The sequence below is a fragment of the Gambusia affinis genome, linkage group LG20 (genome assembly GCF_019740435.1).
Source record: "Gambusia affinis linkage group LG20, SWU_Gaff_1.0, whole genome shotgun sequence".
Lineage (NCBI taxonomy): Eukaryota > Metazoa > Chordata > Actinopteri > Cyprinodontiformes > Poeciliidae > Gambusia > Gambusia affinis.
Window position 1 is genome coordinate 2824758 of NC_057887.1, and position 27274 is coordinate 2852031.

General features: G+C 40.4%; 1 protein-coding gene across 3 annotated transcripts in view; it reads left to right on the forward strand.

The window, feature by feature from the left end:
- itga3b (integrin, alpha 3b) overlaps positions 1-26583 on the forward strand; it is a 35656-nt gene extending 9073 nt beyond the window's left edge. Inside the window, exons 2-26 of one of the 3 annotated variants that reach the window (XM_044103645.1) lie at positions 7398-7522; positions 8708-8790; positions 9260-9497; positions 9587-9685; positions 10031-10235; positions 10997-11190; positions 11394-11482; positions 11577-11710; positions 12456-12542; positions 12632-12699; positions 12817-12959; positions 14118-14255; positions 14338-14435; positions 14519-14687; positions 14897-14971; positions 16508-16587; positions 16719-16796; positions 17874-17976; positions 18239-18412; positions 19809-19946; positions 22196-22309; positions 22404-22502; positions 22591-22716; positions 23044-23200; positions 24402-26583. In XM_044103645.1, the coding sequence (XP_043959580.1) occupies positions 7398-7522; positions 8708-8790; positions 9260-9497; positions 9587-9685; positions 10031-10235; positions 10997-11190; positions 11394-11482; positions 11577-11710; positions 12456-12542; positions 12632-12699; positions 12817-12959; positions 14118-14255; positions 14338-14435; positions 14519-14687; positions 14897-14971; positions 16508-16587; positions 16719-16796; positions 17874-17976; positions 18239-18412; positions 19809-19946; positions 22196-22309; positions 22404-22502; positions 22591-22716; positions 23044-23154 (2968 nt within the window). In that variant the 3' untranslated portion in view covers positions 23155-23200; positions 24402-26583. Of the gene's footprint in view, positions 1-7397; positions 7523-8707; positions 8791-9259; positions 9498-9586; positions 9686-10030; positions 10236-10996; positions 11191-11393; positions 11483-11576; positions 11711-12455; positions 12543-12631; positions 12700-12816; positions 12960-14117; positions 14256-14337; positions 14436-14518; positions 14688-14896; positions 14972-16507; positions 16588-16718; positions 16797-17873; positions 17977-18238; positions 18413-19808; positions 19947-22195; positions 22310-22403; positions 22503-22590; positions 22717-23043 lie in introns of all 3 variants that reach the window. The other 2 variants (XM_044103646.1, XM_044103644.1) reach the window with 2 other exon arrangements.
- Positions 26584-27274: the final 691 nt, after the last annotated feature.

Sequence of the window (27274 nt, forward strand, 5' to 3'; positions counted from 1 at the left end):
TCCTGTTACTGTTTTACTAAAGGCAGATGGCGGGCTGCAGACAGGATGTTTGTCCAGACAAAGCAGGCAGATCCAGAGCCGCGTCATGGACCAGTGAACGTTGACATTTCGCCTTACTGAGCTCAGTACACTGGTTCTGCGCTGTGTCCTCCTTTTATTACCAATTGTGTCTCTTCATCCCTTTTGCATCGGAGGTTGGAGGAAATGCTTGGCGTCTCTCGTTGCTCCGACCTCCAGCAGCATGAGAAATACTGAGTATCACCAAATAAACCCAAATGAAGAAGAACACCTTAGCATGTGTGTTGTACTTCCTGTTTTGGGTTCTACTTTTAGCTTCGACTGTCTTCAACGTCCACCAAGACTATGAAGCTGGAGAGGAACAATAAATTAAAGGAAAGTTCATGTATGGATCATTCAGACGCTGTGTTCCCATTACCAAAGCAGTCACAGTGAGGCCAACAGCAGCACATCTTGTTTTCTCTCAATCAGTCGTTACAACATGACGGTTGAATAAAGAGATCAAACTCAAGTCTCTCTCTTGTCCTCATGCTGCTTAATTTGATCCATAAATTGAGTCACGGTGTTCAGTGTTATCTCCATTCATTTGCTTAGTGGCTCTAAACAACAGAGAATCAACAGACTCCCGCCTGCTGCTCCTGAAACTCCGAGTTGGGCAGGCATTCGTTTTCCTACGCTTATTTATGGATCATCCCGTTTGTTCCCATATTTACACGTTTTCCTTTCTCACGAATCGGCAGACGTGGGAAGCGTGGTTTGACTTGCATTGATATGTGATCAAGATATGTGTCAACGCAAACTTCCAAAATCACACCAGCCTGGACGAGTCAAACTCTGAACGTTTCATTCATTTCTGCAACTATATAAAGACCAGATGAATTAGGTCTGTTTGTCATTTTCCTGGAAGGTTCTTTGGATTTTAAGTTTTGGTCTCCATTACCATAGTCAGTTCCCAAGAACTATCGTATAGTCACATATCTTGTCTTCAGATCTTGCTGTCTTGTCTGCGATGGATTGTGCTTTGGTCTGTGGAAACAGATTTCCTTGCAGCTCTTCCATCTTTCCCTGCCGTGTGTCTAAATGGAGATGGAGAAATCTTCCCTATTGTTTTACAACATGCTTAAGCAAAGAACAAGTCATAGGTTTTGTCTGTGTTTATCACAAATCCTTGAGTGGGAGGCTGTTTTGTTATTTGTTCATTCTTGTTGTGTGCGTCTTGCGTTGCGTGGAGCATCGTACCGTGCAACCTGGAACGTCTCTGCGCTCTGCCACTGCTGCGCAGGCCGAATGACCTGCCTGCTAAATGCAGCAGCTATGATTTGGAATGAGATTGATATCTTCATTTGTCTGAAACGAGCAAACACAGACCTCTACAAAGTCATGTCAGCCCAGACAAGTTCAGCTTCAGTTGTTTTCTTTGTTATGGAACTCAGAAAAGCTAAACCTGAAGCAGAGTCTACAGTCTACAGTCTACAGTGGCCAAACTGACCTTTAGGCCCGTTTGGACTGAAAACCTTGTGGGTTTTCTGCAGCGGATATTTTCCTCAGCAGTCTAAGGAGATGGTAATGGATGTTTCAGGACACTAAGAATGCCATCAGGACTGTATAAAATCATAGCATCTCCTTTTCAAGACGACAAAACAATAAAAGGGTGTGTGCAGCTAAAGCTTACAGTATATATGCAGTTTCTTCACAAAACAACTAACAAGAGACTTTAGACTCAGTTTGACTCCAGAGGCACAAAAGCTGGAAAAAAACCCATCAGAAAGGATGCTATCTTTAGGCAACGGTTGCTAAGATACCATTGGAAACAGATGGATGGATGGACAGATTTATCCACTAGATCAGAATGATCCTGATTTCAGTCGGGTCTCTAGTGATTAATAGATGTTATCATCTTTGTTGCATTGTTGTTGAAGGTTTGTCTTCATGTTGTCCTTCATTTTCAGTGAGCAGCTCATGATTTTTGTTTTGATCTGCTTGGCAGCAGCTTCGTTTCCATTGACTTTAAAATTGCGCAAATTGGAATTACAAAAATAAACTTGGTCAATGGAAAAACGGTAATTAAAAAATAAAAAAACTCACATTGTTTGCTAAAATATTTTTGCGATGGGATGAGATGGAGATGAGATTATTTATTTTTTTGGCCGTTTCAAAATAATGCATTTCCCAAAACTACAATGGAAACCATTTTCCCGCATCATGTTTATGACTGACACTGCTTGTGCAAATTTATTCACGTGATTGTAATTGCGTTTCTTATTTAACCGAAGCACGGCCATTGCCAAATTGTGTTTTTTCAACATTAGTGGAATATCTACAATGTTTTGCGCACATTTGTAATGGAAACACAGCTAGTGAAAACGGATCAGTGTGTTTGCCTGACATTTGTTTGGGGTTTTGCTGTGTTTTGAGTCATCTGTGTAACTCCAAATACAGTCAGCTGATCGTGCTGTCAGTTAACACAGATCTGCTGCAAACTGAACACAGTGGACTCCAGGTATTCACAGGGATTAGAGACCACTACTGCCTGCAAATAGCTAAAATCCACAAATAACTTGGACTTCCTCTTAAAATGCTTATAATGACCTATTTTCACAGAATACATCATAATATGCATTAGTACACACATTTGGAACCATCCTGTCCGTCCTGCTAACATCCAGGGTCTTCCTCATCTCTGCTCCTTGGCTCACAGAGATCAGCAGAGCTCAGTGTTAGGAGGATTTTCATAGATACTTGCTTGGCAATGTGATGATTCTCAAAGCACATTTTGTCTCAGGAGCATAATATTACAATCTGCGTCCTGCCTGAGCTTCATCATATCTAATCAGCTTAGGTAAACAAACTTTGGGTGTTTTCCTCTTTTGGTGGGTAACGATGGTTTTCTTTGCGGGTTTTTTTTTCTTGCCTCGATAAAAATGTAGAAACTCAGTGAAAACACACTTTTGTGTTTTTACCCACCGTGAGAAAGATTAGTTTAGATTAAAACACAGTCGTGAGTTAAAACGGCTCAGTCAAAGTCAACTATACTTAAAACCTGATGTTTGCTGATACTTTTCATCCATTCTGATTGAATTGGGCTGTTTTGAAAAGACAAATGTTCGGCAATGTCGGTCTCTAAGCTGGTAGAAACAAACCCACTTTGTGTACAGTCCGGTGTGTCTCTACAGGACTGCAGTGGGACTGAGATTATCTGAACAATAGAAGAACTGGAAAATGTTGTCATTTGATTGATTGCTGCCTCTGTCATGACTGACAATGAAATGAAAAGGATTTGAGTTTCTGTAGGTTTTCTTCTCCTTCGGGTCAGGAGTCACGCCCTCTGAAAAACACGTTGACTAAACCTTATCTGAAAGTTAATCACCGCCTCTTGTTAGGCTGGTTTACTTGTGCACGGCGCACTAACACTAAGAGCTATAATGATCTAGCTTCATAAATGAGAGTTAAACAATAAACCAAGAGCTCAAAGTTCCCTGGTTTGTTCAGTCCTGCGTTTACTTCCTTCATTTGTGTTTCTCTTTTTGTCATATTGTCATTTGTCACTAACACGTCTAGTTGTTTTTTGTATTTCATTTATAAATTGCTACAACTAGTGATATATGTGACAACATTTGAAGAAAAAGGAATGATTACTGTATGCAAGCAATATTTCTTAAAGGGGCGGTGTTACGTGTTTTCCAGGCACATGGTGCCATTTTATAACATAATCAAGTAACTATGTAACCTTCAGTTGTTAATAAAAAACATATTAAATGAAGAACTGGAAAAGGTCTTCATTTGAGAACTTTCCTTGAATGAAGAAAAGTTCATTTAAATGTGACTTAAAAGAAATTTTACTGTGTAATTTCACACCTTGATATTGGGCCTCTGTCTCTTTAAGAAGCTCCCGGTATTTCTGATACTGTGCCTTCAGGAAGTCATAACAACATGGCTCCTCTATTAACCCTTTAACATTGTTTTTTACCAGCATTGCTCTGACAAGTAGCTCCTGTAATGAGCTCAGCTGATGGAACAGTTCTTTCAGATGTTTGCTAATTGCTGCTGGCTAGTCTGAAGGAGTTGTGGAGAAGGGCTGCTCTGTGAGGCGGAAGCTTGGAAACTGCAGCTCAGTAGGAGGAGCTTTGTCCTCAAAGGCGGGGCTAGATCCACCCAGGCATTTTGCACAGATTAATGGTTGCTATGGAGATTAAAGAATTTCTCCAACATGCATGAGAGAATCAAGGCAACACTTCAGGTCTGTTTTTGATGAAATAATAACATTCTAGCATGATGTAAATAAGAAAAAAACACAACGTTGCATAATAATTCCCCTTTAAAACAAAAATGTGTTAAAATAGAACAAAGAGAAAATAAAAGTGGAGAATTTGCTGAGAAGTTGAGAATAAATGGCTAACCCAAAACCCTGCAGTTATCCTTAAGGCAGATATTCTGTTTTCATTGTTTTGTGAGTAATCAGGAACGGAAAAGTGTATTCCTCGTTTAGGAAACAGTTCATCTCCTCTAAGGTTAGGATTATCCAACCAACCAGACCTTGTTGCGTAGATAAACTGACCTCTGCTTGTTTAGCTTAAGGAAGCTGATATGACCGTACAGCAGCGGTCCGTCTCTGTCGTGTGATTTTTCTCTCTGCCTCTGACAGGAATGCGGCTCCAAGTTTAGCTGGCAGTGTTTGCCATGGCAAATGTTTGGTTTAGCCAGTCGTTCGGATCACTTGTTAGCCAGTGGGGGCGAATTTCAACATGTCAGAGGAGAAGGTGGAATGCAGCTGCCAGCTGCCCCTCGCCCCACTGACAGCCTGTTTATGAGGAGGTGACGAGCAGAAGGAGAGACCGCATTGTTGAGGTGGGACAGGAAATGAGATGATCTGTCATGGACGAGTCAGCCACCGGTTAGTCAACTTAGGAAGGTTTCTGCAGGACAAAACATGAGGTCAAGCCTTCATGTAGACGAGTGGAATCATAAGCCTGAAAAGCTTTGTGGAATTTTATTACTTTAACGGAGAAAATCGAGGGGATTTTTCTAAAAATAGAACAGGAAACGGAGGGGAACGCAGGGCATTCTGGGTAAATCCAACCAAAACAAACGCTCAAGTTTGGCGCTAGCTGGAGACGAGTCTTTTGGCCGAGGCTAAAGAGAAATACAACTGCTAAAATCTTATTCTGTTTCATTTTTGATTACATTTCATAACCTCAACTCAGTGTCTTCTTCAGGGGTTTTCAGGTCGTCTCTTTCAGGCGCTGCAGCGCCCCCAAAGGTGAGGGAGTGAAGCGGTTTTTCAAACTGCTTCTTTAGTTTGACAACAATGTAACAAATGTTGCAATTTTAGTCACCAGTCGAACTGAGGCTCCCATCTAACACACACCTGAATGTCACACAAGGAAGTAGAGTGTCTGAGGCCTGAAGTACATCCACAGGAGGCCGTCTGTTTCACTCAATTATAATGAATCAATTAATCAGAATTTTGAAGTAATTTTAAAAATTATAACGGATAGCAAACAACAATGAATGTCAGAATAAAAAACATTGTGTGCAGTGTAAACAAAAACCCTTTCTGTGGGATTAACATGATTAGTTGCTGCAACCTGCTTTCCTTCATCTGAGATTATCGGAGTCCCTAAAGCCTGGGTGATTGGTGCTGAACTCAGGATTCCTGTTTGGTTAGAAGGAAGTGCACCACCTGGCCTCGAAGTGTTCCTCCACTCGCTCTTTCCCACAAAAGTCTCTAACCTTGGATTGTGGTGTTTTGATACATTTGTCCTGCTCCCTGCTGAAAGAAACGGCCAGCACTAGGAGCAGAAAGGACACATCTGTTTCCCAGACGTTTTTACTCCTCTTAAACGCATCTTGCATTGAAATGCAAATAAAAGGAACGTGTCTCGATGTGTTTGCTTCAAGAAACATTTCTGTCTGTCAATGCTTTAAACCTCTGAGGAATCTTGGCTGCTGTCGGTGTTACTGAGAGGAATCAACTGCAAAAAGGGAGAAGATTTTATCTTGGATGTCAACAATCTTAAGATTGGTGCTCTGAATCTAAAAATAGTGTTAGCGTTTGACCTGGTTCTGTATTGTTTAACGAGCGAGGTGTAATCACCTGCTACACATGTTAAACTGTTTCCTGCTCTCAGATCAGTTCTGCTTTCAAAGCATCCGTTGCTCTAACATCAATGATTAAATTAATCTGAGGTTTATATCCTTTTGATAAGTCAAATTGTCTCGCCTCTTGTGATGCTCTCTTGATAAAATTCCTAGTTTACATGGGGGCACTTTGTCACTGCACTCCAAAACGTCCCAGTTTGACAAACCCAGTCACATGATCAGCTGTGTGAGATCACTGGGAGGATCCAACACCACAAACAAACCACAGCTTTTATTATGTTGCTAAAATGTGGCCAAACTCTCAGATTTAGGTCTGGTTTTAAAAAACAATCTTTATCCTTCTGGATTTCTTACATCTCAACTCGTTTGAAACTTTTGTGATGCATGAAACGTTTCTTCTGTTCTATTAAAACTCAGAACAGGATCATTTTCGGTGTGTTTAGCGCCACTTTAGTTCAAGACAAGAAGGAGTCAAAGCTTGACTGAAACAAACCAGATTCATCACAGATGCTTTAAAACGCTGCTGTGATCTATGAAATATCACAAAACTCAATACTTCAGACTGAAAGAACCAGAAAGGAGTGACTATAAGTTTGTTAAAAGAACAAACATGAACAGGAGGTAAAGCTGCACCACTTAGCATCGTCTCTGCTCTCAGATCACATCCTTCTCACTAGCTCTGTGTAAACAAGATTACACACACCTTTCACCTACAAAGTGCAGCGAATAAATCTTGTGCTTACGATAAACAGTGTGTGAACCCTGGCAGACGAGCAATTACTCTACTTCAAAGTTCACTGCTGTGTTAAAAGGTTCTGGTGTGGGGAGTGTCCATTTGTTAGTGTGTGTGTGTGTGTGTGTGTGGTTGATGCCTAGACTTGCTCTGACTGCTTCATTCTCTTTTTTCGTTTTGTTTTTTGTATTTAAAAGGTCACGCAAACTGAAATGACCTTTCCTGTGAGCTTGTTATGGTGAAGGAACTCTCAAGCGTCTCAGGTGTCACTCTGCCTCAAGAATAATTTGTCAGATCATTTTCCATCGTCTTTCTCTAGACCAGGGTTGCCCAAAGGTTTAACTCACCTGGATCAAATGATGGCTCGCTGGAAGGCCTAAGAAAAACATTGACCTGCTGAAAAGGTTGTTGGTACTAAAACGTGCAGGATGCCGGCCCTCGAGGATCGACTTTGGGGACCCCTGTTTTAGATTATGTGTCACCTAACAAACATCCCACAAACTCGGTCTGAAATGTTGCTTGTCCCTCTGTCTGTGTGTCCCTCCAGGCTTCTCGTAGGAGCGCCCAAGGAAAAAGCCGTGATTAAAAATGTAAACGAAACGGGCGCCGTGTACGCCTGTCCAATCAGCGAAGACCCCACAGACTGCACCAGGATGGATCTGGTCACATCAAGTAAGCATGATGCACAGCTGCCTGACAGGATTACCTGCATAATTTAGTTGGGGTTTTTTTCCCTGCAGAGCCACCTGGTGGTCAAAATGATCCATTTCATGTGCATTTCCAGGTCAATCAACTGGTTGGTCTGAACTTTTTCATTAGTTTTGACAATAAACTCTTGTTTGGTTCTCCTGTGATGGACACAGGCTTCCAAAAACAAAACATTGTTTCATCTCAGTGTTTGTGAAGATGGATTTGTAAAGATGAGCTTTGCTCTAGAAAGTGCAACACGATGAAAAACCACCCAAAACCTTCACTGTGCCATGAAAACAGTTAATGTTTCAGATGATCAAACAAACTTTCATAACGGACAACACAAGTGCACTTAAAGCTGCTCTGTAACTTTAACAAAAAAATCTTTGTTGAAACTTTCACTACGTTGTGAAACAAACAATCTGTGCAAAAAAACTGAGTTGCTCCGCCTCTTCCAAATGCCAACTAGAAACAAATAGCACTGCATGACAGTTTGACCCTTTAAAGACCAAAAAAATGGACAAGAAAAACAGCTTTTGTAAGGTTAAAGAAGGTTTGTATGTGGAAGATATATTGCACATCTGTGGTTTCTTTTTATGAGCTTAAACATTTCTTTAACTGTAAAAAGTAGATGTGATTAATTAATTACACACTCTTCAAATTAACTTGATTGACCATTTTAATTGCGTTCCGCTGTAGTTTTAATATTTGCAGTGATGGGGAATTGTCAGCGAATTCCTGACTCATGAATGCAAACACAAATCTTTCTTACCAGACAGACATGTTTCTCTTGTCTTCCCCCTTTTGACCAGTGGAGGTGTTGCAGTCCTGCTGCAGGGAAGCAGAAAATCAGGGATTTGTAAATAAAAATTTCTAGAAAGTCAAGTTACAAAAATATATGAAAATGCTTTAATTACAGGTATTTTATAGAAACAACTTAGGGCGGGACAAATGGTGAAACGCTTGATTTTTTTTGAACGAAAAAGGTGGCGGGAGGGTTCACCACTGACTGAATGCCCTCAAGAGAAAGATTCTTCCCAGGAACTTTTCTTTGAAATCTCTCGGAGACCGAGAATCAAACAGGTTGCCTTCGTGTCTCGTGCTCAGAACTATTTTGCTAACGATTCAAAACAAGACTAACTCTGAACCCGTGTGACAAATTCACAGCCAACCCGTCGGAGATAGTGGAGGACATGTGGCTGGGCGTGACGGTGGCCAGCCAGCGGAGCCTGAAGGAGGGACGCGTGCTGGTGAGATGACTCCCTGTTCACTCCACTAATCAGCGCCGACAACACCAGGCATTCCAGTGATACCAGTGAGGTCACACTGTCACAGCTCAGGTCAAGTTGGTAGAGCTGTTGCCTTGCAGCAAGAAGGTCCTGGGTTCGATTCCCGGCCCGGGGTCTTTCTGCATGGAGTTTGCATGTTCTCCCTGTGCATGGTGGGTTCTCTCCGGGTTCTCCAGCTTCCTCCCACAGTCCAAAAACATGACTGTCAGGTTAATTGGTCTCTCTAAATTCTCCCTAGGTGAGAATGTCTCTGTGTTGCCCTGCGACAGACTGGCGACCTGTCCAGGGTTAGGAACGTTAGCTGGAGATAGGCACCAGCACCCCTCCCAACCCCACTAGGGGTAGCCAGTCAAGGCTCAGATTCAGTCCAGTACCGGTACCGGTCCACATTCACATTGCTAGCTTTAAAACCGTGGCTTCCTGTTTGCAGGCGTGTGGGCATCGTTATGTGAAGATCAGCTCAGGCCAGAGGGGGATGATCGGAAAATGCTACGTAAGGAGTAACGATCTGACGTTTGACAACACCGATGACTGGCAAATTGATAGTTATGAGCGCTGTAACCCTTCAAAAGACCACAAGCAGGAGGGATTGTGCAACCTGGGCATCTCCGGTGCCATCACTGAGACTGATGTCGTCCTCGGCGCCACGGGAAGCTATAACTGGAAAGGTGGGGTACTGGGAGATGCGAGCCGAGCTTCAGTCTTGAAACCAAACCATTTTCCTGTCTCGTAATTGTCTGTTTGCTTTGCTCTAAAGGGAATGTCCATTTATCCCAGAGAGATCCGAAACCAGATTACTATGGGATCGTTTTTCAGAAAATGATAGAGGACGTGAAAAAAAATAACATCTATATAGGTGAGTTCTTATTCTGTGTTAAATAACAAACCCAATCAAAATCACACGTGAAAATGTTGTTGAAATCCTGTTGTTGATTATGTGACATGCGTCGGGGGGGAAAAAATTGTTTCCATTCCCATTTTGTGAAATGAACCCATTTGGTACGCCTGAAAAAGTCACCTCATCCTAGCGCCAAAACTTATCAAAAAATTTGACGTTTTTCCCTTAAGCAGGTTTAATCCAGAAACGTCAAATTGTGCAACTTTCAATGGATCAATGGAAACACAGTTTCACAGATTGTATTTATCATTGGTGTGAGCAGCGCTGTGCCGGTGATTGAAAACACCTTCTTTGTTTTTCCAGGTTATTCAGTTCTCGAGGAGCGAAAACTGCTGAGTCGTGACCGTGACACTGTTGTGACGGGGTCCCCCAGGGATGAGTCCAAGGGCTCCGTGATGTTGGGAGAACAAACCCAGACCAAAATCCAGATAATTCACACCATCCTGGGAGAACAAGTGGGCTCCTACTTCGGGAGCAGCCTGGCTGCCACTGACCTCAACAATGACGAGTATGTCTGTGCTCAGTCTGTGGGGATTCGAACTGTTCACTTTTACTTTCATCCACTCTGATCAGCTCCAGTGCCTTAAAGCTGCAAAATGCCACTTTTGTAAACACTTTTCTTTTTATTTTTTTTTTATTTTTTTTTACATATTTGCTGAAACTGTCACTGTGTTTTCCTGTAATGGTGAGATGTTTCTCCACCATTAGAATACTGAGCAGCGAGTACATGAGCTGATTTACAGCACTGTGCCCCGCCTCCTGGCTCTGATTGGTTGTTTTTGGTGCAGTTTATCAGATCAGGTAGGAGGTGGAGGTGGTCAGTCTTTTCACAGATTATCTGTCTCTTATTAAGAAGACGATTAATTTGTTCTAAAAAGAAAAAAAAGAAAAAAAGAACTGATAACATTGTTGATGTGAGAGGCGAATGACACCCAGGCTCTTAACCTGAGGAAAGGACCAGAGTGTAGAATCATCAAGTGAAAGGGAGAAACTGTCAGTTTTGGATAATACAGATCTGGTTCCTACAGGAAGGATCTCAGTTTTGTCGCTATTCAGTTTGAGGAATTTAGAGGTGAATCAGGATGGTGCTTCAGATAACCAGGAGGTTAGGGAAGTAGAGCAGGATTCACAATCCTGCTCTACTTTGTCTTGATCTGTCATATAAAGACTCTGAAAAAATACATTGAACTTTGTAGTTTGAAAAAGGTTTTGAACACGTTTCAATCTTCTTCTAATGTTTCGTGTTGTTTCCTTTCTTTCCCATCCCAGCTGGAACGACCTGATCGTTGGGGCTCCGTTTTACTTCGACCGCGTCGCGCTGAGGGGCGGAGCAGTGTACGTTTTCATGAATGAGAACGGGTCTTTCCAGAGTACCTGCACCATGATGCTGACCGGTGAAGCCTTCTCCGGGTTCGGCACTGCCGTCGCTGCCATCGGCGATGTCAATCAGGACGGATTCCAAGGTGTGACCTTCAAGAAGATAAGATCACTTATAAAGCTTAGCTTAAGGATTATTTGTGGGGGTTTTTTAGTCCACTGCGCTAGAAAAACGCAGTGCAGGAATTCTATCCTGGTCAGGAATAGCAAAACGTTTTTTTCATAAACATCCCTGCTTTTTATTTCTGTTGTTTGTTGTTAGTATTGTTTCGTTCCCTTCTTTCTGCAGACTTTGCAGTAGGAGCTCCTTTTCATGGAACAGGAAGGCTCTACATCTGGATGGGAAGTAAAACTGGAGTTTCCCAGGAGCCCAGTCAGGTAACATCAGTCCTGGTTACTGTGTGCAGTTCGCTTGGAGCTTTTTGGTTAAGGCATTGTGATTAAAGCCTCGTGTCTCTGTTGGCCTCTACAGATAATTGAGGGGAAGTCAGTCAATGGCAAATTCCAAACCTTTGGTTACTCCATAAATGCAGGCCTGGACATGGACAACAACGGCTACCCGGACATCTTAGTTGGCTCACTGGATGAGCGTGTAGCACTTCTAAGGTAGAACAACAAAGAAATATCTATGTGGTGCCGTTTGTGAAATTACATTGTCAAAAATTCACAAACAAAAAATTGGGTTATTTAGCCTGGCTGAAGGAAAAAACAATGGAGGTTCATTTTTCGGAGTCATATTTTCACCATGTTATTCCTTCATTTATAAATGTCACAGTTTGAAACTCAGTATTTAGTTAGCAAGCCGAACATTTAGCTTGCTAGTTAAATATTTAGTTTGGAGACAAATAATTAGTTAATTAAATATTTGGTTTGAAGCTAAATATTTAGATTGCTAATTAAGTATTTAGGTTGGAGCTAAATATTTAGCTTCACACTAAACGTTTAGCTCGCTATCTAAATATTGTGTTTGTAGCTAACTATTAAGTTGGGAAGCTAAATATATAGATTCATAAATTAAGTATTTAGCCAACCAGGCAGACATTTAACTTGCTAATTAAATATTTAGCTTGGTAACTATCTGCAACATTTGCTAAATAGTAAGCAAGGCTTAGTTAGCTTACACTTAGCAAGTTAACGTTGAATTGCTAGTTGCTAGCGTGTTAACTAAATATTTAGCTTAGTTCTAAATACGTAGATTCTTAAGCGCATTCTACCAAATCCTAAGAAGAATAAAAAGAAAGTCTCACTTTCACTATTCTGGCTTTTGGCAAATTGAAATGTTTTTGTGACTGACCTAAAACAGGAAAGGTCAGTGAGAACAACATGGCTGCATTCGTGTGTTTCCTTTCAGAGCTCGCCCTGTCATTCACCTGACCATAGATTTCTCTGCTGAGCCCAAGATAGTGGATCCTATGAATTGTCCTGCAGCTAATCCATGGTAACGCCTCTCCTGAAATACCTCATTCTGAAACAAACCTACACAGTATGATTTTAACGTATTGTATGGCTTCTCTTATACCTGTACAGCATCTCAGTGATTGCGTGTCTGTCATTCACGCTAAGCAATGGAAACAAAGACTTTAAGAAAAATATCAGTAAGACGTTCTCACATACAATCTGCAACTTGACATTAAAAGCTTTAAAAAAAAAAGATGTCTTCAAAACAGCTTGCTGATTTTTTTTTTTATGTCTGTCTTTTTTTGTTGCAAAAGATATTCCTTGCGAAGTTGCAGCCGACACGCTATACAGTAAAAAACCTCGAGTCCAATTCCAAAACGGTGTCAATAAATTCATTATGACTCTGACCCAGCCGTCTTCTAGTCCCGTCTGTCACGTCCTAAAACTAAGTGTTGAGGTAAGGATCCCACAATGATTGCATGTGTTTTACATATATACATTATTTGAATGTTTTTGGACTTTTAGTTGTCAGTTATTTTCAGGGCTTTGAATAAAGGATTTTATTATTTTTTTTGCACATTTTGATGATGTTGACACACCGATGTGTAAATATGAGCCGATATCAATATCCGATATTAATATTGCTTGAAGAAATTACCACAACGCTGACTTCACCAGTGCTTCTCTGCTTCAGTTAAACCACCCACAATCCTTTGCTGCATCACTTTCACATACCACATGACCAAACTCCCCCTCTAGAAATAAATGCCAATTGAAGCTTAATGCTAAGTCTAGTTAGCATGGTCACAGATGACAGTGGATAAACAGTTTTCCTGTAACTACAAGTTATTTCTCCACCATTAGCACATTTAGCAGCGAGTACATCAGGTTGATTGACAGTACTAACACCCTGGTCATTAGACTAAAAATTATCAGGAGTTTTTCAGCTGTTTTAGGATCATGTTGATGAGCTGAATCCAAAAATCACATTGGTTTTGCTCAATCAGGTCAAGTTTCTGAGCTAAGGAGCAACATGAGCATCAAAATTTATGACTTGTTCTCACATCTGGATCAGTTTTCTGAGAATCTGATCAATGAGTGATGAGCAGGAGGAGAGATTCCACCAGGACAGGAAAGAGACAGAGAATTTCACACAATGAAGACAAAATGTTAAATTAACATGAAGTGAATTGAACATTGTCAGTGTTTATTGTTCAATGTATAGAAATCCAAGTTTGTGACATTTAATTAATACACTCTGTTAGAACACAACCTAAAATCTTTTTTGGGTGAGAAATATGAACTGAAATGAACTGATGATGTCACAAAAATGTCATCAATTTAGTCATAAGATCAGATTAATCTAAATCAAATTAGAATGAAATCCTGACCTGATTGAGAAAAATGGATGTTATTTTTGGATTCAGGGGTGAACAATAGTTCTAATGCAGTTAAAAAAACATAGACCACTTCCAAAAAATATTTTTTTTGTAACTGTCATCCGTCTCATAGATATGGTGACAGTTTTAACAAATATGGAGAAAGTTTTTTTTTTTTTTTTTTTAAATAAAAGTAACATCTGTAAGAATGAAATAACACTTGGATTAATTGACAGGACCGTGTGAAGGACAAGCTGGAACCCGTGGTCTTTTCCCTCAACATAACATTACCGGAGCAGGATGGCAAAGCCAGAAGCACCGAGGATCTCTTCCCCACTAAAAGTCCAGAGCAGAAACTCACCCAGAAAACTGTGGTACAGAACAACATCACTCAGTTAATCCCCAAACTTATGCGTCAGCTGTGTGGTGTGACTAAAATGCTCTTCTGCCCTGCAGATAAACTTTCAGAAGGCCTGCGGCTTAGACAACAAATGCACCAGTAACCTGCAGCTGTCTGCAGAGTTTGCTCATTTTAACGGAACCCTGATCCCCAGGTAGACAAAACTCTCTGGTCCAAAAATCAGATTAGAACTCATCGTCTCTCTAAGTCTGATGTTCTCGTTTTGCTCGTGTTCAGGAAGGAGTTTGTTCAGGTGCTCCAGTTCGACAAGAGTTTGAAAAGAATCAAACTGATGGTGGTGGTTACCAACTTTGACTCACCTGGAAAGAAGGCGGAGGACGCCCACCTGGCCATGCTCAACGTCTCCATCCCCAACCCAATACAGTACTCCGGCGTCAGATCTGACGTAAGTCCACCAGGGGGCAGTAGAGCTCTGGGAAATTTGCATGAGGGATCTGTAATTGCGGTTTAAAAATGTTTTATTTTCCTTTCTCTTTTTTTTTACAGGGATGTAAAAAAAAAAAAAATTAAAAATTAAACAAGAACAAATAGAGTCACCTAAAGTTTCTGAGTCATACTTTCTTTTTTGTTGTTTTTTGATCTTGGTCTGTGCAGAACCCTGGCGTAGAATGTCGCTCTGATGTGACAGTCATGTGTGAGCTGGGGAATCCACTGGAGGCCAAAGAAAAGGTAAATTTTTTATCTTTTCTTTTTCAAACTAACTTTCTAGTAAGCAAAGTTAGTCTGAAAGTATCTCATTTTAATTTTTTGTCACATTTAAACATTTCATACAGTTAAACAAACAAAAAGAAATCATTAATTGAAGCAAAGTCCATATCATCCTGGACCTACAGGAAGAATTACTTGTCCTCTGTCCTTCCTTTTTGTTCAGTTTCACTGGCCAGTAACAAAGAGATTACCTAAATAAGTCCTTCCTGACATTGGCTAAAAGCTCTCAAAAAAAGTAACACGTCATGGTCCGATCTAGAGACATCTAAGAAGAGATGAAAACCAAAGTCTCTGCCATCTATCGGTGTGAGAACGGTTACAGAGGCGTTTCTGAGGTTTGGGGCTGCAACCAAGAAACATCATCCTTATATGAAGAAAATGTGGAATAATGTCGAACCTTCTGAAGAGCAGCCTGTGTCCCAGAATTAATCAGGAGGTCACAAAAAACCCAGAGCCACATCTAAAGCACCGCAGTCCAGGGTTATGATAGTTTTGGGTTTTCCACTATAGTTTATACAGTACAGATCAAAAGTTTGGACACACCTTCTCATTGAATTCAATGAGAAGGTGTGTCCAAACTTTTGGAGAAGTTTGGACTTCTCCAAAAATGAGAAGGACACACCTTCTCATTGAATTCAATGAGAAGGTGTGTCCAAACTTTTGATCTGTACTGTATATTTTCTTGTTAGTTACTGTTTTTATTAGTTACAGCAGTAGTTTTAGTTTTTCCATTCTCTAATTCATTTTTAGGTGTAGAATTCAAACAGATAAAACTATTGCATTGTGGTTGCCCAGACATCGATCGGGTAATGAAATATCATTTTCCAAAAATGTATTCAATTATTGTTGTACCACAACTGACTCTGGAGTTTCATCCCAAATTTTGTGGACTAGCGTAGCGCAGTCGCCAGGAGGAGTATAGAAGAGCACTGTAATTTGATAACAGCTGATGTAAACTGTTTATGTGGGGGAAATCTATTTCACAACAATTTCAAAGGCCAATAAATAGATTTATCAACACAAAAACAGAGAATAATTTCAGTATATCCTAGTTCTATAAACATACAATCATTATAGTATTTCCCCATTAATTACCGTTTTTATTTATTTCAGTTAACAAAAATGTCTTTTGTTTGTTCTAGTTAGCTGTAATAACCTTTCTGCAGGCCTCACTCCAAAGTGTTTTACAGTGCAGTTGGTATGAGGATGAGGGGATAACATAACATGATGCAAAAAGTTGATTTTCCATAACATTGCCACTTTAACCTCAAGCTTATGTAAGCTATTATAAGAACTATTACCCAAAACACAATCAATCACCCCATCTGAAAGGCATAAATTAAAAAAACCAAACTAAGTCAAAGTTTGATTTTTGATCAGATTGAGTTGCTGCAGTGTCTGCATTAAAGTGACACAACAAAAAGCTAAATCTGAAGAAATCTTTCCAGGAGGTAAGCCCTTTCTGCGGCACATCTAATATATTTTCTGTCATTTCAGGTGTCGCTGCAGCTTGTATTCGAGACTTCGGGCATCGATCTGTACACGGAAGCCATAAAGGTTCAACTGATGCTATCAACGTAAGATCTCAATGCGTCTAAATGCTCTGGTGTTCACTGAAGGCTAACAGGGATCAGTTAGACGCTCGTGGTCTTCAGTAGCTGGTTCTGATTCTGGTTCCTTTGTGTTGTAATACTGTTGATCTGTTCAGTCTCAGTGAGCAGAGTGACCTGAGGCCGACCACGGCAGCCCTGCAGATTGAAAGCGTCATTAAACCCTCCTTTTTCCCGTGAGTGTGGTCTCCTAACAGCTCGTTGTGTGCATAAATAGTGCCTTGCAAAGCTATAAATATGCTTGTTAACCTTTCAACATTTTATCACATCACAACCACAAACTTCAAGGTATTTTGTTGGGATTTCAAAACTGCAAACCAAGAAAAAGGCTGTAGGTCATTGTTCAGTGGAGAAAAATGACCGATGGCTTTCAAAAGTCTTTTGTAAATAATAATATGCCGTGAATTTTATTCAGCTCCTGTTTACCTCTAAATATAATCCAGTTAATTGCATCAAAGGTCACCCGATTAGTAAAAATTAGGTAAGCTCCACTAACTTTTTAGTTAGCTTCTCAGTCAGCAGAGCTAAGTGAAAGGTAAGCTCTGCTAACTCTAAAGCGCTAATAATAAACATTACTGGAGCTAAAGCACTAAAACATGTTAGTTAGTGGAGGATAATTCTAAAGTGCTAAATTCATCGTGGTGGGTATCATTTACCCACCACGTGTCAAATTTGACCCTCAACGGGGTCAAATTTGTGATTGCACACCCACTTGTGCATTTTCACTTCATTACATTGTTCTTCGTAACAGAACTTTTCTCTGTTGGTTTGTTGTTGTTTTTTTTCTGAATATTTTACTGAATATTGTTAACTCTATGCAGATTTTGTCTAGCTCACCATACAAGGGCTTTGGTTAGGAAGAACGCAGGATATCAGTTTAACTGTTTCCTGAGGAACTATTGTCGATAATCAAAACTTCAACTGAGATGTCCAACTTTAGTCACGTGAAAGTTTACAAAACAGCCAAGTATATTAGAGGTTTAGAATTTATTCAGAAAAAATAATGGGGGTGGGAAGCTAAGTGCACTAAATGTTTTCAGAGTTAGTAAAAACGCTAAGGTTCTAAATGAAAAACTAGCTGGGCTATTAGCGGATTAGCAGAGGGGGGCCCGCCACTGCAGTTCACCTATAGCATTCATAAAATTCCAATAAAATATACTTTAGTTTCTGGTTGTAGTGTCAGAACGTTAAAGGTACTGTACAGTACAGAGCTGAACACCTGGACCTGTAAAATTCTTCTTTGACTTTTTCAGGAAGAACTTTTTGGAGAAAACTAGATTTGGAGGGTCAGTGAAGGGAGAGTATGCTATGCGCAACACCAGTGACGTCGGCAGTCTGGTGGAGTTCACCTTGAATGTGAGTCACCTCCTCAACTGTATATTTAATCTATAATACGTATCCTTTTCACCCACGCTTTCCTCATCCACACCCTGTCATTGAAGTAAAAAAAATAAAATTATATTGTGTGGGAAAGAGAATTTTAATTGAGCCTTGCCTTGTGGTGTAAGCATGTCCAAGGGTGGATGCTTCGGCGTTTAACTCTTCTTTTTTTAGCCGAACTGCATCTGCTTTATGTCTTGAATATTGTTTTTGTAATCCTGGAAACTTTTGTCACCAGGTGGATATGCGTGACGAGCTTCTGGGAGATATGGGGACCCTTGCCGTAGAGTTTGATTGGCCTCTTGAAGTGCCCAATGGCAAGTGGCTGCTGTACCTGACAAAGATTGTTGTTAAAGGAGAATCAGAAATGGATTGCATCCCTGCCGGAGTGATCAACCCGCTTAACCTAACTGTAAGGTTCTGTTATGGCTGTGGTTTAAATGCTTAGTGATTTCATGAATCTGTTGACATCTGTTGAGTTTTGATTGATCTTCTGGTGACAGCTAAGCTAAGAAAAGTAACCAAAAAAATATTTTTAGTACAAAATAAATAAATAAATAAATCATTTTTGGCTACTCAAATCAAATTTTCTCAGGTTGTTGTTATGCAAAGTGATCCCAGTGATTCTCTTCCTCACTAACTTACTCAGTCCACAAAAATATCTTCCCATGTAAGACAAGTGGTTATTGTACACAGGACTATTATTTGTTGGATGTGTTTGTGAGGATTTTGTGGCCTTTATTTAAAGTGTTCAAGCAGGAAAGGTACAGAAAGAAAAGGGAGTTAGAGATGCAGAACCAGGAAAGACTGGTAGAAAACTATTAGCCTCCTCATAGGGGGGACCTGCCATATCATAAACAGTTGAATAGTTAATAGTTTCAGCTAACTGCTGGTAGTTTTCATGACATTTTAAAAATGTTTTAGTGAAAAAACTCAAACATAAGCACCACGCTGACTTAAATGGGGGTAGGAGGAAGGGAAGACATGGCAGATGGGTGCAACCAGTAGGAAAATGTGAATCATTAACGTGTGCAACTAACAGACCTAAAGAAAACCTAAAGCTATAAAATAAAAATAATGAAAAACTGTCAGGAAAGGCACCCACCTGGTTCAGAAAGGACTATTGCTCATATTCCTCCCCTGTAAGGTTTGATGGGGTGCCCTGGTCCTAACGTCCTCCACCATGCTAACACCACCATGCTAATTTCCAAACTGTTACAACCACACTGGTATTAGCATGGTTTTCCCTTTAGCATGCTAACGTTTGGTCGTTACACTTAAACATAATGTGATGAGGCTAATGAAATGAAGAAAATGAAAAGTTTACTTTTGTTTTCAAAAATATATATATTTTATTTTCATCTCTTATACGTAGCTAAAAAAGTACATAAGATGTAGTTGTGTTGAACTAGCCTGAGAACTCCAGGTAAATTTAGCCTACATGGCTCTGATGCACCTTGCCCACTCATACACAACAATGATTTTAGAACTGCAGAGAACTGAAGAAGTCTAAATGTTAGTGGTGTTAAAATGGTCTCAGAGCCAAACCTCTGTTCAGAAATACTCTTAGGGGGAAAAAAAAACACAAACTGTGTCACCACATACTGACCTCAGAAATCCCCAAATAGAAGCTCACAGTGTCTGCAGCCTACATATAGGCAGTGGAAATGACGCTGCTATTCTGAGATGAATTGTCATGAATGGTCATGTTTTTTTATCAGCACCAGTAATTACCAGCAGCCCTCTGATGTAATGTCTCTGCCTGCCTCCTTTCTTTCATCCACCCTTCTCCCTGAAACGGCTTCCAGTTGTCAGAGGGCCGACCCAGGCAGGCCAGGTCCAAACGGCAGGCTGACGAAAACGACCCGGAAGAAAAGATTCTGCTCCAAGCCATTGAGCCGCAGGCGGCAATCACCCTCCAGTCCCCTCGGAAAAGCTACGTTTTGGTAAGCTGTGCAGCATCAGTGGCAGGTCTCTTCATTTACCCTCATCTATTCAACAGATGCACTTCTTAAAAACAGAGAATATATAAAAAAAAAAAACTTAAATAAATGCATCTAATTTATGAGAGGCAGTGTGGCGTTTTACTGCCATGTGGGTAGCTTGGCCTTTCAGAATGGGTGTCTTTAAATTATATGGGCAATAAATCTTCCTCTCATCCTGACTTTAACAGAACAGATGGCGATACTCAAAGGATGCAAATGAACATTCACTTGTTCATTCTTCTATTAAACAGTCTTAACGGACTCACAGGGAGACAGAAGCCAAGTATGAAAGACACTAGCTGCGCCTACAAATGTGTGCAAAATGCTGTCGCAATCACAGTGTTTCCATTAAATAAGAAACACGATCAACATCACGTCAACAGGTTTGTTCATGTGATAAATCATTAAAAATCATATCAGTAATGGACGTAAGCAGTTACATGAGATATATTGATAATTCAGGGCTAGCAGTCATCATGTATCACCCAACCAGAATTGTATCAAAGTTGCTATGGAAACACTTTTTCTCCACATGAGCCAGATAATCAACAACCAGACGTTACCACTGGCGCAAACCACGAAGAAGAAGATGACAGAAAGTAGTAGGAGGATGTTTTTTTAATGTCACCTGAACAAAATTATTCATGTGTGGTTTTTAGTTGCGTTTCTTGTTGATAGGAAACACAGCAATTGTGAAATTGTGTTTTATTGACATTAACGGAATATAGACAAAGTTTTGCACACGTCTGTAATGCAAACAGAGCTGGAGAGTCACTATACTGCTGCCAACGTTTCTGGCTGGGACCTTCAAAAACCTTTCAAACCTTGAAAGTGGAGGAGCTTTCCGTTCTTAACTTAACCCTTCCCAAGTTCCAGTAGGGTGAAAACACAACGAGCCTCTCACAACTATGGCTACAGCTGGAAAATACATTTCTTCGGTTTCACAAACAAGGAAGCAGACGTCATTTTCTAAAATTCCACTTACAGGGAGACGTCTCAACTGCTGGTGCTGATCCAATGTGTTTTTATCAACTTCAAGGTTGGCGCAGATATCGAGCCGGACGTTTGCGAGCACTTAACACTTCCCTCTCACGTGCAGAGCCACGTCTCATCTGCAAAATACCTTACTCAGCAGAATCTGGTGCAGATAGCAATATGTTGACAATGAGTCTGACGTGCTGAAGGTCCCCAGGGCCCGTGATCTCAACAGACCAACTTGTTTGACACGTGTCAAACTCGAGGTCCGGGGGCCAAATCCAGCCCACCACAGCTATTTATGTGGCTCTCTAGACTCCAGAGGGCCACAAAATTTTGCAATTGTCCCTAAATATTATTCTATCAATTAAATCAAAGCAGTTTTTTTTATTTGTATGTGTACGTGTATGGGTACAGGAGGGAAAAAAGGTTTTCTAACAGACTGCATTAATTGAATGTTACAAACTTAGATTTCTGTAAACTGAGAAATAAACACTGATAAGGGTGCATATGAAATAAACATTATGTCCTCATTGTTTAAAATTATCTTTCCTGTCCTGGTGGAATCTCTCCTCCTGCTCTGGTCAAATTCTCAGGAAACTGATCCAGGTGTGAGAACAAGTCATGAATTTTGATGCTCATGTTGCTCCATAGTTCAGAAACTTGACCTGATTGAGCAAAACCAATGTGATTTTTGGATTCAGCTCATCAACATGATCCTAAAACAGTTGAAAAATCCCAGACAATTGTTTGGCTCTTGACCAGTGTAATCATCACGTCTACATTAAATATGTTGAGAAATGGCCGTGCTGTGGTGGCGTAGGGGACAGCGCCACCCACGTGTGGAGGCCTTGAGTCCTCAAAGCGGATGTCGCGGGTTCGATTCCCGGACCCGGTGACATTTACAGCATGTCTTCCCCTCTTTCCTATCAGCCTACTTTCATATAAGGGACATATAAGCCCACAAAAGACCCCCTGGAGCGGAGGGAAAAAAATATATATATATGTTGAGAAATATCCCAGTTCAAACCCCAAATCAAACCTCTAAACACGTGAGGTTTTTAGCCTTGATTCAAAGGAACTCAGGGTTTCAACAGTTTGTGTGTTTTTCTGGACGTTTGTTCCAGATGTGTGGTAAATAAAAACTAAACAACACTCATGCTAAATTCTGGATTAAAATGTGTTGATACCTTTATGCTGCTGTGAAAAATCTTTTTCCTCCCTCTGTCCTGAAGGACTGCTCTGTGGGGACGGCGAGATGCGTGAAGTTCACCTGTCCTCTGCTCAACATGTCCAGGACGGCCGAGATTCGGGTCCGCTCTCGCTTGTGGAACAGCACCATGTTGGAGGTCTGCTCACCCGGCCAGATCCGCCCAAACCTTTCCACGTGCTACATCTTCGTTGTTTAGAGATTGTTGGATCTATTTGTTTTTGCAATTGTAGGACTATCCCAACGCTCTGAATGTTCGTGTCAAAGTTCGTGCCACACTGAAGCTCATCACGGATAAACCAACCATCAAGATGGACACTTACGATCTGCCTGTACGTGTTGATGGTGACGACAACGACACTGTTGATTCCAGAAGTTTTAGCACAGATTAACTTTGGTTGTTTGTATCATTTCTTGTAGCTTGCAGTGGATATAGAGCCAGAGGAAAGTGTAGAGATACCCTATGAGCTCCCGCTGTGGATCATCATCTCTGCAGCCGTAGCAGGACTTTTGCTTCTAGGAATCATCATCCTTATCCTGTGGAAGGTGAGACTAGTCTGGGTTTTAAATGACAATGTGCAAAGTTTTGATACCTGACACTATTATTGTTGCCTATTTATTTCAAAAGGGAAAATATATACCAGATTATTATTTTTTTCTCCTACCAGCACCAGTAAAGCTTTTATATATCTATACCTATTTATCGGCACACTTCTAGTTTTTCTGTATTTGTGTTTTTCTTCTGCCTGCTCCGGTAGCCAAGCAACGACATTTCATTGACACGTTCTTTGTTGTGTCTTTTCATTCATTTGACTGATCGTTGTTCTAAACCTTCCTCCTGTAACCGCTGCCCCCGTTTTGCCCCCCAAACAGTGTGGGTTCTTCCAGAGGGCTAGCAGGAGGGAGATGTATGAGGCCAAAGCCCAGAAGGCTGAGATGAAGATCCAGCCCTCAGAGACAGAAAAGATGATTGAGGAGCACTAAGGCCTTCAGGTGTTTTTCCGTCAGCACTCACCAATGGGGCCTTTTGGTAAAGACACCCCTCAGAACTGATCTTTCTTTGTTACAGTGCCGGGCAGAAAGAATAAAACCTTCTCTCTTTTTTTTTTTCAACATTTTGGTAAACAGCAATCACAAACTTCAATGTTTTGGAATTTTAGAATTAATAAACCAACGGAAAGTTGAGTACAATTGTGAGGTGAAAGGAAAAATATGATCAATTTTCAATTCTTCCAACAGATTCTCAAATCGATTTAGGCCTGGACTTTGACTATGCCATTCTAACATGAGTAGGCTTTGATATGAGTCACTCCCGTCCAGCCAGGTCTGTATGTTCAGACTTGCTGGAAGGTGAATCTTCACCTTTGACCTTTTGGACCCTCTAACAGCTCCATCCATCTTCTCGTCATCTCCAGCCAGCTTGAGTAGCCTGGTCACTGATTGGTTGAACCCTTGAGAGCAGAGAGAAGATGATGTTATCGTCTGCTGAGATGCTAAGACGGTTTCCACTTTATGAATTAATGGGTGTTCAGACATGTCTGGTGCTTTAACTTTTAAAATGGACAGTAAAGTGTCATTAGTCTGAGGTCCTGGGACTGTATTGGTGTTTTCAAGTTTTCTGGGGGAAACACTGTATGCCGGATCGACTCCCATCTTCACTGGTTCTCATTTAGGGGTATTAGAGTAAAGCTGGCAGAGTACTGATCGCCAGCACACTTTTTGTATTTGTAATTTATAAAAGTGGAAGATAATAATTATCGAACACCATGAATTATTTCCCTTTCACTTCTCAATTATGTGCCCCTGCGTGTTGGTCATTACAAATCTGAACAAGACACGTTGTTGTTTGTGGTTTTAAGAGGACAAAATGTGAAAACATCCTTGAGTTTGAATACTTTTGCAAGGCACTGTAGTTCTAATAGTCTCAGGTGAGGCTCCTTTCCCCACTGAGTTGTCTGTCACCTCAGCTTCTAATTATTGTAACTACTAAATCTTCCAACTTTCTTTCACGCAGATTAAATAGACTTCCCTATGGACTCTTTGGGTCCTGTTCTTCACTTCTCTCCCTTTCTTCTCCAGCAGGCTCTCACTGCTAAAAACCTGTTTCTCCGCAGCCCTGTGATCCGTAATCTCCTCTGTCGTTAATCCCGTCTCTCCTGCCGTTTCTGCTCATCTTTACAGCCTTTTCTAAGCGTATTTGTATTTCTGCTGCTTTTCCTCCGTCTTGCTAGCTTGGGTTCTTCAAACGAGCCATCTACTACCGGGTAATGCCAAAGCACCGTGGCGTAAGAATTCGCAGAGCTGAACGCTATCAGTTCGATCTGGGATTTCAGCCAGAGGAGCCACAGAAAAAGTACTGGATGACCAGCTGGACAGAGACGCACCAATGCTACTACTGACGCCTTTGAACCCCTCACTGCCACAGAGAACACTGGGCCTGACTGGGCCTGACTGGGCCTGACTGGGCCTGACTGGGCCTGACTGGGCCTGACTGGGCCTGACTCGGCTGCAAGGACTTCAGTGCATGGACCTGCTGTGGACAGTGCATTTTCTGTTTGTTTTTTTTGTTGTTTTTGGGTTTTTTTTGAGGGGGGGGGGTTCAATTAGTATTCCATTTCCTGAACTTTTTCTGTGCAATATGCTGAACATTTGGGGAGATTGTAATTTGTTAAGTATTTTTTTGTTGAATGCAGTGTTGTACACTGAAATCCATGTTGCATCCAGAGGTAGACTTTTGTTGTGTTTTTAGGTGTTAAATCTGCATGTAACTTTTCATCTTTTTTTAAATATGTTTTTCTTTATCTTTTTTTTTTTGCTCAGTCTCTCAACATCTCTCCCCTAAAGGACATGGGGGGGAAATGTTTTCTTTTGTGTTACCTTGCAGAGGTATTGCATTCACACACAATAAGTTTTTAGTGTATTTAGAAGTCAGATCATGAGGCATCCTGAATACTTAGATCTTTTTGTTTTCAGATTAATGCACCAGGTTTCCATCCTTACTCTAAAACATAAATATGACAGAAACTTTCTGTCATGATGTAAAGAAAAATATACATCCAGACTATTTGGACTAATTTTGAGTTATTTTCACAGGGTGTTACCAGCACCTGATAGTCGTTTTCATGTGCAGCCTTGATTTTAGATCAATTTTCAACCAATATTTATACAAAAGAGTTTAAAACATATAAACTAGTTTTCACTCGGGATCTTTAAAGGTGTACTTATATACAAATTTAAAGTGGGTGTATTTGCAAATTTATTGTGTGGGAACACACAATCTGACGGAATGCAATACTTTTACAAGGTAACGCATAAGAAAAAAAAACTTCCCTTATGTCCCTTAGGAGGCTCCGTACTTTTGCTCATTATCGTTTGCTTTTACATAACCTCCAAACGGGTCTTGGAGGTCTAGATTTTATATTTTGACAACATCCACTCCGTTATGAGTTGTTGACTGTCTTTGCTTGAATTTCAATGTTGGAAAAGCATCACAAAGTCTGACAATCCTCAGATGCAGGATTATTTTTGTTATATTTCTGGTTTTATATTGCTTATATCACTCACATTTTAATTGTGCCTCATAATTCCCACATTAGGGTTCACCAAATCGGCAGATTACACTTGATTGTTAATTTATTGCACCACGCTGAGCTAACACAATAAACAGATCTTATGTTGATATCTTAAGTATCTCCAACAGGGAGTCTGAACACTGGAGATGCTATTTGACTGTAAGGGTGTAGATGAAATTGTACATTATAGCGAGTTAAATTGACTGAATGAAAGCATGTTTTTGGCCTTTGCTCTCGTTTTTCCATATGAAACTGTTGACCAACACTGGAACCACGAATTTCAACTGCAGCACTGGACAAGCAGACAATGGTCTTTATGTGTGATAAAATGTCCCTTGGAAAAGTTAGACTACGATAAATCATTTCTGAATTAATTTTTCACGTTTAATGTCTAACTCCCAGAGATAGGAATAAATCTGGGAGCAGCATCTTGAGGTTCCGAACACAAAATATTTCTAATTTTAATGACATATAAATCGTAGGTTGATTTTGATATAAATCTCATATCTTCTAGTTTAAAAATGAAAGGTCTTCACAGTAAATGCCTCTTGGGGTGTTGAAGTATTGTCTAGAAGAAACAAGAGAAGAAGGATTCAGAGGGAAACCTTTATGCTTTTTAAGAAGTGGTAAACTGTCAGAGGAGAGTATTTTATATACAAAAATTAGAAACTTTCTCACTATAATAGGTTTTATGTTTTGTTATTATGTGAAAGTTACTGCTCTTGCCTAGTTCTGGCAGTTAAATGCCTCCATATTAATGTGACCATGTATTGTACAATTCATTTGATAAATACATTGTTAAAGAAGAAAAAAATAAAGATGATTCACTCTGGTTTTCTAACTGTGCACACCCTTAAATGAATACTTTGCTAAAGCGCCACATCTGTTTATTTAAAAGCCATCTTATTGGATAAGCCTTCCGCTTATCCAAGCTATCTGTACAAACAGTGTATTTTTGACATTTCTACAAGCTTGTCGCTATGCTAAGCCCTTTGGCTATGCTAAGCCAAACTTTGCAGTCCCTTACTGCTTTTGGCCACACCCTCACAAGAAGGGGAACCAATCACAGTCGCCGCTCACAGCTGGGATTTGGAGTTGTCATCTTCCTGAAGTGTCACGAGCTCACAAAAAAAAAAAAAAACCTCCGCCTTTCGTTTGAACAGAATTCGGTACTGGAGGAAGTTGGGTAAAGTTCAGCAGAGTCATGACCGTATCTTAGCTTGGTAAGCTTTTCTGCCACTGGTGCTGTTTGTGGAGATAAAGAATGTTTACTCTGTTTTTTTTTTTTAATAGCTGTCATATTTTATTGCATTTTTATATTGAAGTTTTCACAGCTGCTTTTAAGGTTCTGTAAAAGCACTCAGAAAGCAATACAGCAACGTTCTGACATCAGAAAATATAATTTGTACTTTTGAATACTTTAATATTTTCAAACGTCATTATATCAGACAGTACTTAACTTGAAGAAACTTTTGACCAAGCAACTTTTACTTGTAGTTGAATAAGAATATCTTAATAAGAAGCTCAGTTGA